This window comes from Macrotis lagotis, chromosome 6, assembly GCF_037893015.1.
Source record: "Macrotis lagotis isolate mMagLag1 chromosome 6, bilby.v1.9.chrom.fasta, whole genome shotgun sequence".
NCBI lineage: Eukaryota > Metazoa > Chordata > Mammalia > Peramelemorphia > Peramelidae > Macrotis > Macrotis lagotis.
In genome coordinates, this window is record NC_133663.1 from 93655939 (window position 1) to 93669294 (window position 13356).

At 37.0% G+C, this 13356-nt stretch overlaps 1 protein-coding gene across 3 annotated transcripts in view; it reads left to right on the forward strand.

The window, feature by feature from the left end:
• The window catches only part of ENOX1 (ecto-NOX disulfide-thiol exchanger 1), a 310832-nt gene that overhangs the window by 156552 nt on the left and 140924 nt on the right, over positions 1–13356 (forward strand). For all 3 annotated transcript variants that reach the window (XM_074191720.1, XM_074191718.1, XM_074191717.1), the window contains exon 8: positions 11520–11626. In XM_074191720.1, coding sequence (XP_074047821.1) covers positions 11520–11626 — 107 coding nt within the window. The remainder of the gene's footprint in view (positions 1–11519; positions 11627–13356) is intronic.

The following is a 13356-nucleotide window of genomic DNA, read 5'->3' on the forward strand; positions in this document are numbered from 1 at the left end:
TTAAGACAGCCCCCAAATTCTCCATGAAATAAAAGTCTTATCTTTTCAATATGAATATTCTCCTTTTTTGTTATATGACTGTGAGTCATGGAAAACCACAAACTCCATAGAATTTAAATTGACCATGGAAGGTCCTGGAAAGCACATGGAAGATATGGCTTACTGCAACATATTACAAATCAAAAAGTGATGTACAGGATGTCATCAAAGAAATATGCACATGAACAAAGAAGATACATTGGCCATATGGTGAGAATTTTTCATGTCTGATGGCCACAATATTATTCCAGGTCATGGACAAGAGTTGTAGACAGGAATGGTTGATGTTTGGAATCACTGGAGGAAGAACCCCCATCTCTGAGATTAGGTTTATATCCATGGCATATTTTGATTATTAGGGAGTATTATATGACGGTCATAAAGTGGTTCACACGTTGATGACCCTTAATTCAGGGCCATCAATCATGCATATCAGTGATCATTTCCAATACCCAAACTTTTTCCCAGATACTCAGTTTGGCTGATGGGTATCACCATTAATCTCAGGACTCTTTTTGACACAAAATATTTGTAAAATGATGGTGGTGGAGAATAACTCTGTTATATTTTTCAGTTTTACCATAATGCTATAATACTGTAGAATCTGGTTTTTGCTAGTATTTAGCTAGTATTTGCTAGTATGGTAACAAATACTCAAGGGAGATGAATGAATAGTAAATGTAGCAAACTGGATCTTCTTCCATACACATTTCTTATGTATTTTTTTTTCAATAAGACTCTATAAGTAAGTCACATTTCAGTTCTGAGGATTTGAGTTTGTGAACTTACAAATTGAGAAAGATTTGGATCAATGGAAAGCAGTGAAATCCCTTGATTATTTTCTCTCTGAACTGCCTCACCTTGGTTTTTGAAGTTAGCCCATAAAAGGATCCAGGGATGTGGAAATCAGGAGAGTGAAATATAAGGTATTTCAGATATCTGTGGATGTGCTGTTATCCCCTTCAGCCAGATTTGTGGCCTCTTCCACATTTCTTCTGAATGTGGAGCACTTCTTGAAATCAGTTATCTCTTAGGAACATTGCAGATAAACATTTTTATTCCCACCAAGGGAAATTTGGCTCCTGTGCTCAGATGTCCAAAGAGAATTTTATGAAGTATTAAAATGTTTTCGACATTTGTGGCTATCATCTATATAGCTCATCCACAGAAGAAAGTCCCCCATATAACTGGTTGTAGCTCTGCAGAGTCTTTCTCCACAGAAGTATTCTCCATGACTAGTATTTGCTGATCATTTCAAATACTAGAGACTTTTCCCCCAAAAGATACTTTTTTTGGTCTCAGCAACTGTGTCTGGTTAAAATAATTCTTAAAACAAAATCATGACTGTGATAACAAAGTCTATTGTTTCCATTTCTTGGGCTAAGTGGTCAGGATTGTTTGGATACTGAGAGTTTGCCTTTCCATAGAATACTTATTTGACATAGAGTTTTAAGTCCCTGCTCCTGACTATATCTTCTCAGACAAATCACACCACTATAGTATTAGCATTTTAAAGGCATTCCAAAAATGCAGTGGTAGGAAGGGGTAGAGAAACTAAGGAAAAACTTACCTACACTCTAGCCTACTCAATTTCAAGATTTATAGAAGAGATATTCAGAGAAACAAAGGAATTCAGGTAAAAAATATTCAGTTCTGGGCACTGAAAACTGCCAGCCTCATAGTTACTTGATTATGTGAAGGTTTGTTTGAAAAGGAAATGGTTATTAACTAGAATAATAAATGGTAATAATGATGATAATAACCAATAACTATATAGTGCCTTTAAAATTTGCAAAGTAGGCATCTAGGTGACACAATGTATAGAGTGCCAGTCCTGGAGTCTGAGTTCAAATTCCAGGTCTCAGACTATTACTAGGTATTTGACCCTGCTTGCCTCAGTTTCCTCATTTGCAAAATGAGCTAGATAAGGAAATGTTAAACCACTCTAGAATCTTTTTTCAAAAACCCTAAATGAGTCACAAAAAAGTAAGACATGACTGAAAAGACTGAGTAGCAACAGGAAAAAATTTGCAAAGTGCTTTACAGGTATTTTTTACAAAAGTGCAGTAGAATTTGGTCTTTAAGCTCTTTCGGCCTTATCTATTAAATGTGAGGAAAAGCGGGATGGAAAATAAGTACTTGTAAATATCTTCTGTTTTGTATATATAAAGCACAGATGTTGTGCTTTATAGAAATGAACAAATTAGTAAGATAAAAGAGATTTGTGCAAGTAATGGAGTAGAGAAGTCACACCCTAAGGGCCTCACTGAGGATTTGGGGATAGCATTGTTTTGTCCCTAGAGATTTTCCAGTGGCAGTCTGATGATGTTTCTTCAAGAGGTGACTTTTCCAGAGTTTGTCAATGTATGAGGTTGGATTTGAACTCAGGTCTTTCTGATTCCAGGCCTAGGACCATAAAGCATCACTTGATTGCCTATGAACCAGCAGCTTCTCTCAATTCTATATATCAGGGGTGTGATGCTATGACATTCATTGAGTTGCATTTAAGTGAAGGAAGACTTATCTCACATTACAGTCCTTTCAAGCAGGTTGAGAAATGAGAAATCTGAAGAACTTCAGAGAATTTTAATTGACTTCATAATCTCATAACTAATAATCACTATTGGTAAAAATGGAACACAGGCATCTCTGATTCTCAAATTCAAGTTTTTCTGCTGTATTCTGCTGCATCTGGACCAAGGAAAGCAGACTTTAAGACATACATTGAAACAAGTTCAGAACTCATCATTTTTTTTAAAAAGACAGTTTTTAATAGGGTACAAATGAAATGTTATTGAAATCATATTAGAAAGAAAATGATATGTTCTTTATTCTTTGTGATGCTCCAAAGCCAAGAAGAGTTATCACATTCAAGATGAAAGAGACTATGAAGAAGAAGAGTATTTCAACATTTCTAAGTTTGAAGGTGATAGGTCAACATAGAACTAATCATAGAACAAATAACCTGGCAGGGATGTGAGAAGTCTGATCTAGCCTTCTTCAACCCTATCACTCACCCTGCTTCATTGTAGAAAGAAAGAAAAAGAGAGGTGGTCACTTACCCCCCCCCCCCAGATCACACAGCCAGTGGCAAAGATCTATAAAACCCTTGAAGAGACATCTTCAGACTTCCATTGGAAAATCTCTGGTGACAGAACAACACTGTCCCAAAATAGCCAGTGAGGCCCTAGGGGTGTGACATCTCTGCCCCTTATTACTTGGCACTAATCATATTGTCCCTTTTATCTTACTAATTTGTGTCACATCTATTAGAATTTAAATTCCTTGAAGCCATAGTTTGTTTCATTTTTTTTAATCTTTTTATTCCTGTTGCCTAAAAATATGTTCTGGATATTTTTTAGTTGAGTTAAGTTTAGACGAGGAGAAAGAGTAAAGTGTAAGGTTCATTAAAGTAAGTGCTGCACATAAATTTACCTGTACAGCTACAAACATATGAATACATATATGTGCATGCCTATATGAACACATCCACAAATATATGTCTATTTCTGTATATGTGTATGTTGTGCAAAGACACACACACACATATAGGGAGACAAACCTAATGAAAGAACTCCTGATGTCAGAGACTGCAAGATTAAATGATCTCCCTCCCTCTCATATTTCCCATCCTTGAATGTTGGGAGCATCAAATGTACGTGTCCCTATGAGCAGGAGAGACTGTCTTAGGGTCCTGGCCTCAGTGTTCTTTCTCCACTCCCCTTCCTATTTCCAGTGAGCCAAATTTCCAATCTCCTCGTGCCTGAATTATATTATAAGACACTGCCAGCAATGTCAGAAATATATCTGATGCTGGTCTGCGTTTGGGCTTCTGGTTTAACAAGGTTGTAATAGATACAAATGTCACAAGACTCTCCTTTGAACCCTCTTAAGATAATTCCATAATGTGACTCTTCCCCTCCCAAGCTGACCTTGAAATTCTTATCTATCTCTTCATAATGCCAAGGTTTGACTACTTTAATTCCTTGTTTACTGGGCTTCCTGCCAGACAGATTGGCAGGCTCCTGTATTCTCAGAACCCAGAGCCAGACTGCATTGAAGTTGTGTCTGAAACTCTCTTTGCAGAGGCTTTCAGTAATGTGATGTCAAACTGCTTAGACCTCTCCCTCTTGACTTTCACACTTTATTCTGACTGTCCTCTCAGAGTGGATCCACTGATGCCTTTTTCCTTCATTTTAATTATTCCACTGGGGACTTCTTTGTATCCATCCCATCACTCCATCTAAAACCCTCTGCTCTTATTTCTGACTCCTTTGTCCTTCTCTCTCCTTCCCTCAGTCATTTAACTTCAAAACAAAACAGAACAGAACAGAACCAAAAAAAAAAAAACCCACAATAAACACTCAAAAACCTCAGGTGTATTCTAATTTAGTTCATTTGTTTCTTGTGTCTGACAAGTTCTTAAGAGCTCTTCCTGGGGAATTCGGAAATTTTTATCTCTCCAAAAAAAAAAAAAGACACTTCTGAACCCTGAAGAGATGAGACTCTAAGCACTGAATGTATTGTAAAAAAAAAAATAATAATAATAGTTACCTTGTTTAAGACAGGCCTTCTACTTGTAAAGATTTAATCCAGTTCTTCCATTATTTGGAGCAGTGGTTATCTACTGCATAGATTAAGATACTGAGCTTGGAAGGTACTAGGGAGGACAGGGGAGAGGAAGAAAGTGAACATTTATGGAGTATGGGTTTTGTTTTATGCAAAGTTTGGTCTCTTTGTTTTGCAGCTAAGCCTATGGTTCCAGATCCCAATTTTCCAGGACTCCTCTGGGCAGGAGCTTCTTCACCTGTAAAAGAAAAGCTTTTAGTAATTTGTCAGTTAAAAAATATTTAAGAGACCTACTATGTACCTTAACACTGTGCTAAGTATTATTAAATTACTATATAAATAGTTGCAGATCCATCATTCTGTATACCCCCACAATATCTCAAACTAAGATTTGACCAAAGTCTTATAAGAGGAAGTGGAAAAAGACATCAAAGAATGGTATCTGGTCAAAAGAACTCTTGCTTCGAAGGGAGAAGACCTGACTTGGTGGCATTTGATCTCTATGACCTCTTTACTATCTGCATGACCTTTATGAGTCTATTTCCTTATTTTGAAATTGAGAACATTGAATTAGATAGTCTTTAAAGTCCCTTTAAGCTCTAAATACTGACAAAAACATGGATGACCCCCCCAGGTTTGTGCCCATAATAATATTCCCCAGCATCCACTCAAGATTTTCTTCTTCTCTGAGTGTTATATTGATATCAGGGACATGGTGTGTCCCTCAGAGGGTCACTCTCAGAGGAGAACATGCTCAGGGGTCAGATTTTATCAGTAACAGATTTTTTTATTCATAAGGAGAATTCATATATGAATATATTCATATGGTGAAGAATTTCCAGTGAGGAAACTATTTACAATACAGACTTTGTCTGCTCTGCAACTTAAAATCTAGGGAAGTGAACCTGTATTTTCCTGACTTTTATTCACACAGCCTATCAAATATCACATACTCAGAAAAAAGAAAGTTCTTCTACCAATGCAGGGTAGCACTCTCTCTACAGCTTAAAGGTTTTTATAGATGCCTACTTGATAACCTCATCCTCCCCTCAACTGTGCAAGTGGTCTTCCCAAAGCAAGGGTCTAACCATGTCACCCCTCTGTTCAGTAAACTTCATTAAGAAGATCTCTTCCAAGAAGAAATATGAAATCTTCTGTCCCACCCACTCATACTTTTCTTAGTTTTCTTAGAGCTTATACTCCAACCCCAATATCTGCAGTCCAGTGACACTGACCTCAGCTCCAGGCATTACCTGGAGTACTTTACCTCCTGCTGGCTTTCCTGATTTCCTTCAAGTCCCAGCTAATATCTCATCTACTTAAAAAAAATTGCTTCTGTTACAAGAAGCTATAGGCAACTAGATGGCGCAGTGGATAGAGTGCTGGACCTGGAATCTGGAGGACTCTGAGTTCAAAAGTAGTCTTAGACACTTTAGCAGCGATAATATTCTGGTAAGTCGCTTATCCCTGTTTGTCTCAGTTTCCCCATCTGTAAAATGAGCTGGAGAAGAAAATGGCAAACCCCTCCAGTATCTTTATCAAGAAAACTCCCAAAAGAGGTTGCAAAGAGTTAGACATGACTGAAAATGACTAAAAAGGAAGTATTTATTTATATATAGCTATAAAATATATATATATATACACACATTATATATAATATATATATCTAATAACTGGGTGTTTACATACATGTGTAAGTATACATTTATATGTGTATAAAGATGTGTATCTATGCTGTGTATATGGATAGTGGAAAGAACATTGTCAACAATGCTCCTGATACAACTGTGTGGCCTTGGACAAATCATTTAACCCTTTACCTCCCAAAGTCTCAATTCCCCCACATAAAATGAGTTTGGTCTAGATGACTTCTGAAGTCCTTTCTGAATCTAGATCTACGATCTTATGATCTATGTAAGTATACATGTTGTTATCCATTAAAGTTTGACTCTGGTGCCTCATGAAGGTAGAGAGGTGCCCTTAAGTTCGTAAAGAGAATGCCAGTGGAATCTCAGTTACAGTAAACCCCATCAAAAAACAGAAATGTTTTCGGTACAGCCCCAGTATTAGCTAATAGGGACCCCTGACCAGCATGAGAATTAGTTTGGCTCAGGAAAGAAATGAAATGCATAATCACAAATGGGGATACTAGTACGACAACTAGCAGAGTTATCAGTATCAGACAGTTCTTTATAACAGAAAATCACAGAATTAGCATACAAGATAAAACAATGACATTTCTCAAACTTGTGCAGGATCTAACCTAGCAGGATGTAACCTAGGTCAAGAAGTTTGGGTACAGGGCTATCACCAAGTGAAGTCACGGGATGACACAGTTGTAGTATCACAGCAGAATTCCGTGGAGAACCTTCTGCTCAAGGGTCATCTAAGCCTGGGCCTTAGTCATAAACTGAAGTTTCACCCAGACTCACCCGAGCAGCTCTGCAACAGTCAGCCGAGGTGTCCGCCTTCTGAAGACCAGTTTTGCTTAGCTCAGAGTCCTCACCAGATGATGAGGTCTTATGGCCCTCACAACTAATAAAATTGTCTGCAAGGTAGGAAAGGGTCTCCTTGCTATGTCAGTAGAAGGAGTTTTTATATTGACTATGTCAATATACAATAATAATAACACAGTGTTCTATTATTTGCCAGGCATGTGCTAAACATTTTTATAGTCCATTATCTGATCCTTAAATCAAGGTATTGTTCCCATTTTATAATTGACCCAAACAAGTGACTTGTCCAGGGTTATATAGATGAATTTGAAATCATGCCCAACAATATAGCCATTGAACCAAAAGACCTTTTGTAATCTATGTAATATAGATGTGCATGTGATTTATAACTATCTATGTAAATGTACATGTATATATATATAAATTTATATTTTTGCCTTTATTTCGCATACTTCAAACATAAAACCTTCAACATTCTTACCTGAGAGTAGACTTTGATGAATTCTCAACACACTTATATACATTCCCAATGCAGTAATTGTCAATGGATTCTTGATAAAATTCTCCACCTTTTCACAGCCCATTTGCAATGGCAGGCATGTTAAGATCATTCTGAGATGTTATCATATTTGAAAGTCTACTGGAACATGAGTATGTTCCAGGATAGTGCTTTGCTATTGGAGTTACAATTAAACTACCCTCATCTGAAAGACTCTTAAAGAAAACATATTTTGTCATACTGAAAGAACTTTTGAATTTTAGCAGTACTATATTCCTGTGACATAATCTAGTCATTCACAATGGATCTCCAAACAAGACTTAAACATTGAAGAACACCTGCTTATGAGCACCAAATCATTGTTTCCAGTTCACTGTTCTCAACCAAGTCTCAACTCCATAGGAGGAATATGAAATTTTTGTGATAGGATTTAATAAATTGGAGAGATTGGTTTATCCATTTAGTAAGCGAATTAGATTCATCCCTGTGTGGTTAGGAATGAAAATGCAAATATATTTAACCTCAGCACTAAGTCAGAAAGCCTAAGGTTTTCTCACATATCATATGAACTTGAAAAAAATTAATTTTTCAGGGCATCAGTTTTTTCATCTATAAAATCAGTCATTCAGTCAATAAGCATTTATTTAACACCTATTATTAACAACCTATTATGCTGTCATTGTTCTGTCCTTCAATCCTGCCTAATTCTTCATGATCCTGTGGATCATCATACACAAATAATGTCTGTGGTATTTTCTTGGAAAAGATACTAGAATAGAATGACTTGCCATTTCCTTCTCCAACTCATTTTACATATGAGGAAACTGAGGGGGGAAAGGGTCAGGTGACTCCCAGGGTCACACAGCTAGTAAGTATCTAAGGCACTTAGATCCGGCGCTCTATCCTCTGTCCCAAAACACCCAGGTGTCCATAGTAGGTCCTTAATAAATGTTTACTGACTGTCTGTCGGGGTCTTTGGTAGCAGTTGTTGCTTTCCTGCACACACAACTCAGTAACCCTTTCTTCCTGATTGCCATAGCAACATCTTTTTGTGTTAACCCCTCTCCTCCATAAAATAGCAGGGTAACTTGACATCTCTAAGTCTTTGTGGATCTTTTCAAATCCTTCAACTATTGTCTTATTTTTGAAAATTCAGGTAAGTTTGATAAGGATATCCCTAAGTATTCTTGAGGCTTCTTGGCAAGACACTGCCTTTCTTCTATCTACTCCTTAATCCTATCATTATTCAACAATACATAAGGAAAGTGGGATGTAATACAGCTCCTCTAAGGCATAACCCATGTCAAGTCTATACTTTTTAGACCCTTTCTTTGCACAAGTGTTGTCAGGGCACTCTTCCTTTACATCTGTGAACCAGTCACTTTTTAAAAATCATATTTAACATCTTTCTGCAAAGTAAAGCTAGGGACTCTATGAAACCTTGTCTTATCTAACCCTGTATCTCCTCCAGCACATAGCTCTATATGCAGCAGGTGGTAAATAAATGTCTTTCAAATGGAATGAAAATTTAGAGCTAGAGAGTAATTTAGATTATCTTGTTTCTTAAATTGAGGCAAATGAGGCTGAGATTTGCCAGAGGTCACATAACTAACTGGTAAGTAGCCATCCAGGACTCAAACCCAGGTCTCCTAAGCTCGGTCTCTTTTGACAATGAACTTCTTGAGAACATGAATTGTTTGATGATGTTACTGATGTTGTTATTTATTTTTCTTTGTTTCCTTCAGAGTTTAGTTTAGAGCCTCTCAATATTAGGAGCTTGTTGACTGATTGACTCACATACCAAATATTTCTTAATAGTATTTCTTAATAGCATTTAAATATGTATGTGTTCAGCATGACTAAAATGCATACTCAGAAAAGCATAGAAATGTACATGACCCAGGACAGAATCATAACTGCACAGAAGCCACTAGTACTGCCTACCATAAGGCATTTTCCTACCCTCCTGATCAGAATTTTGTTTCCTTCTAGGCAAAGGTAGCTTTAATGGGTCATTCCTTCTAGGCAAGGGTAGCCTTCATGGGTCATTCCATCTAGGCAAGGATAGCCTTCATAGGTCATTTCTTCTACGTGAAGGTAGCTTTCCTGGGTTACTCCTTCTAGGCAAGGGTAAATTTCAAGATCATTCCTTCTAGGGAAGGGTAACTTTCACGAATCACTGCACTTAAACAGTCCTTTATGACTGTCCTGGTATCTGTAGCTGCAGTCAGGTATAGTGAGAGGGAGCAAAGCAAAGGAGGGCCCATGTCTAGAAACATGGTAGGCCCTGAGGGAAACATAGACCTGAATTGATGACAAATTGTCCCATTAAAATTGAGTTAAATAAATGCATTACTTGACATGATGATAAGCTTTGATAAATGGGAAGATTGGGTGTTGTAACTCTTTTGCATACAGGCAAAAAACAAAAACAAAAACAAAAACATCAACCACCCAGTAAATATAAAATAGTTGAATGAAGCTTCCATGAGAACAGTTTCAATATTACAAAATAATAGTTGAATGAATGAGTTAAAAATTTTTTGTATGAATGAAGGTACTTCTCTGTCATTTTCCATTCCATTTTAACATTTCTATGTGCTCTCTTTCTTTTAAAAAAAATCATGAAACTTTGTTGTGATCATTATTTCTTCTGGTCCCTCCTTTGGGAATTATTATATTATTGTAGATATTCTTGGCACATGATAGTTTGCCGGAATGTCAGAAATATTGTTAACATCTTGTCTTTTTTACAGATGTACTCCTTTACTTAATTTTTTTTTTGAATAGAGCCTTTGAAATTACCTAATAAAGATTTATGGTAGGTTTTACTCCAACAGAAAGATAATAAGTTATATTTTCACAATCATTAAAAAGTTCAGATGTGTATCTTGATTCAGGGACCATATGAATCCCTTTAATTTTTAATTCAAGTGGTTCATTTTGTGTCCCTTTAATTCTTAAAAAAAATCTTTATTTTTCCTTTGCTGATAAAACCATTGGTTTTAAAAACATGCATTTGACTGGCTCTAATCCCTAGCACATAATACTAATGGCCCAGTCTTTTCTCTGGGTAGAGTGGTTAACAGATACTCTATATTTATCTTTTCCAGTAGCACCATGCCTGGAAGCCACACAGGTGCTAAATGAAGTCAAGGAGACAAAGTTAGAACTAAAAATGGTTTGGGAGCCAGAGGGAGGGGAACTTTTATGAAAGTGATAATGGAATAATAGCCAATGGTACATAGCCCTGATGAACTATGGAGGGCTCAGAAGGTATGTAAATGAAATCTGCATGCCAATGCAATGAGTTGGGTGAGCCAGCTGGGAAACATTGGTCTTTTCTTGCCTTGAAGAGAAGGTATTGGCTCTAATTTTTCCAATAGTATCTGTGGGTTGGGTGCATTTGGGCACACCACAATGGGGCATGGGAAGTAAAAATGGAAGTTGAAAATGAGAGAAGAGGTACTTAAAAACTAATTGGCTCAACTAAATCCACCTAAGCTGCAGCCCTTTCAGAATTCTGTCATTGGCACACTGAGGTCACAGCATCTAAAAATTCAAGATGTTTGCCTTTTCATTCAGCAGCTCCTCTCCCTTTCTCAACTTCCAGCTCCCAACCTAGACATTATAAATTTCTCTCTGAGGACAGATGAATGGAAAGATGAGGCATTCACATCTTATAATGCTAGCTAAAGGTACTTAGCAACAACTGCCCATGAAGTGTTCAGGTCACACTTAAAATTGATGTAGACTAAAGTTATGGAGACATACTTGAAGGGAGACATCCCCAACATTGATAAAATGTAAGTACAAAAGGCACATGATTGGATGGCTATCGATGATGTCATCTCAATAAGGACATCATCCATAGACTCCTAGTGTCTTTGCTTTGCTTCACTATAGTGATCACAACATAAATTACTTGTCTTGTTTGACTTCCTTGTTCACCAAAGTTGAGCAGATTGTGGCCGTTTTCAACGCTTCTGCCAGACAAAAAGCTTGGGACCATTTCTCGAAAGCTCAGCGCAAGAACATAGACATATGGCGAAAGCATTCTGAGGTTGGTGATTTTATTATTATGTTTTAACCACCATCACACAGCTGGATTGGCCCAGAATAGTGTGGCTGCAGCTAGGCTGTGACCTTCTGCATCTACCCCTTGCTCTTTACAGCCAGTAAGGCAATCCATCCATCATTGTGCAATCTCATTATCTGCTCCAAAGCCAGCAAAGATTTGTTCCATATCCAGAGAAGCGGCTGAATTAACATTTGGAGAACAGAGTGATTTTCTTGTATGAAAGAAAAATATTATTATAATTTTTGACCTTTCTGTTAGTAACTACTTTTGAAATCAAGCAAGAACCTCTGTTCACCAAAGCATTTTAAATTAAGATATAAGTTTTCATATTTGTAGCTTGTTTGTGTGTGGAGATTTTTTTTCATTTGTTTTTTGGTCATTTACAGTGCTATCTCTAGTGATGGAGGTTTGTGATTTTGTCAGAGCCCAGAGATGGCAAATCACTTCTGTTAAATACACATCTCTTTCTGGGAGAAATCTGAAGGAACTGATCAGGCTAAAAGATTAGTCCCTCAATTACCTCTCCACTAGCACCCATGCTTGTGTGAGAATTTTAAATATCAAGGGAAAGAAGCAGAAGCTCCAAGACTCCACCTCTATCACCTGGGAAGCAGCACTGTGTGTTTCTAGTCATTGATCTTCCAGTTTCCATGTTTAATTCAGCCATGTAGTAGTGTACGCTATGAGCCTGTACTTAAAAAAAAAAAAGTAAGTACACCGTTTGTCTTTGTTTCTTTCTTTTATCTTAACAAGAAAAAATTTCATCCAGATGCTTCTCCATTCCTAGCACAGCATGTTAATATTACGGTTCTCAAAATGATTTTTCCCCGTTTCAAAAATCAAAACTTTTAGAAGGTAAGGTGTACTTATTTAATGATTTTGGAGCACAATTTTTTAAAGTGTAGTTTGAGAAACAACAGAGTGCTATAATATAAATTATTTGGGTAGCATTTTAAGTGCCCATTAACTAATGCTAAATTACAGTTGAATACCAATGCCACTGGATATAACATCCACATGAATACCAAATGAATTCTTTATTATCACTCTTATTATGGGGAATACCAAATGACTTCACCATAATGGGACACTTAAAATGCTACTGCAATTTATTAAGGACATTTTTTTTACTTTGTTCACAAATACTTTAGTGGGTGGTGGAGGATAGAATTATGTTCCTCTGGATTGGATTATGGGGAAGAGGAAGATGGGGTTTCCTCTTTGATCTTCTGGAAACTGGAGAAGTATAGGAGATGCTATACTTGAATTCAGAGCTCATACACTACTTTTCTGGAGGGGGCCAAATAGCCATGGGAGATAAAATAAACAGATGGAGGATTATGAAAGACCAAATGGGAATCCATAAAAATCCTTTTGGACTTGTAAGTAAGTAGATAATTTCCCTTCCTCTAGAAACAGAAGAAGACTTTTTTTTAAATAGATGACAAAAGCAAGAAGGAGCTGAATGACCTCCTTTTTTCAACTTCCGGAACTAGCCAGAAATAGATGTCTTACTTCCTTTTTCTTAATTGTTCCCTGTATGCTGTTACCTATATGTTTTCTTCCTTCCTCTACCCTATGTGCCCTCCAAATCCCAAGCTCCAACAAAATCCTCATGGCCCCAAAAAGGGAAGGCACAAAGACTAATGACTGTCTAAGTTAAGTGGCTGGGTTTTCTACCATTTTAAAGAAAAGTAGAAAAATATATCTTC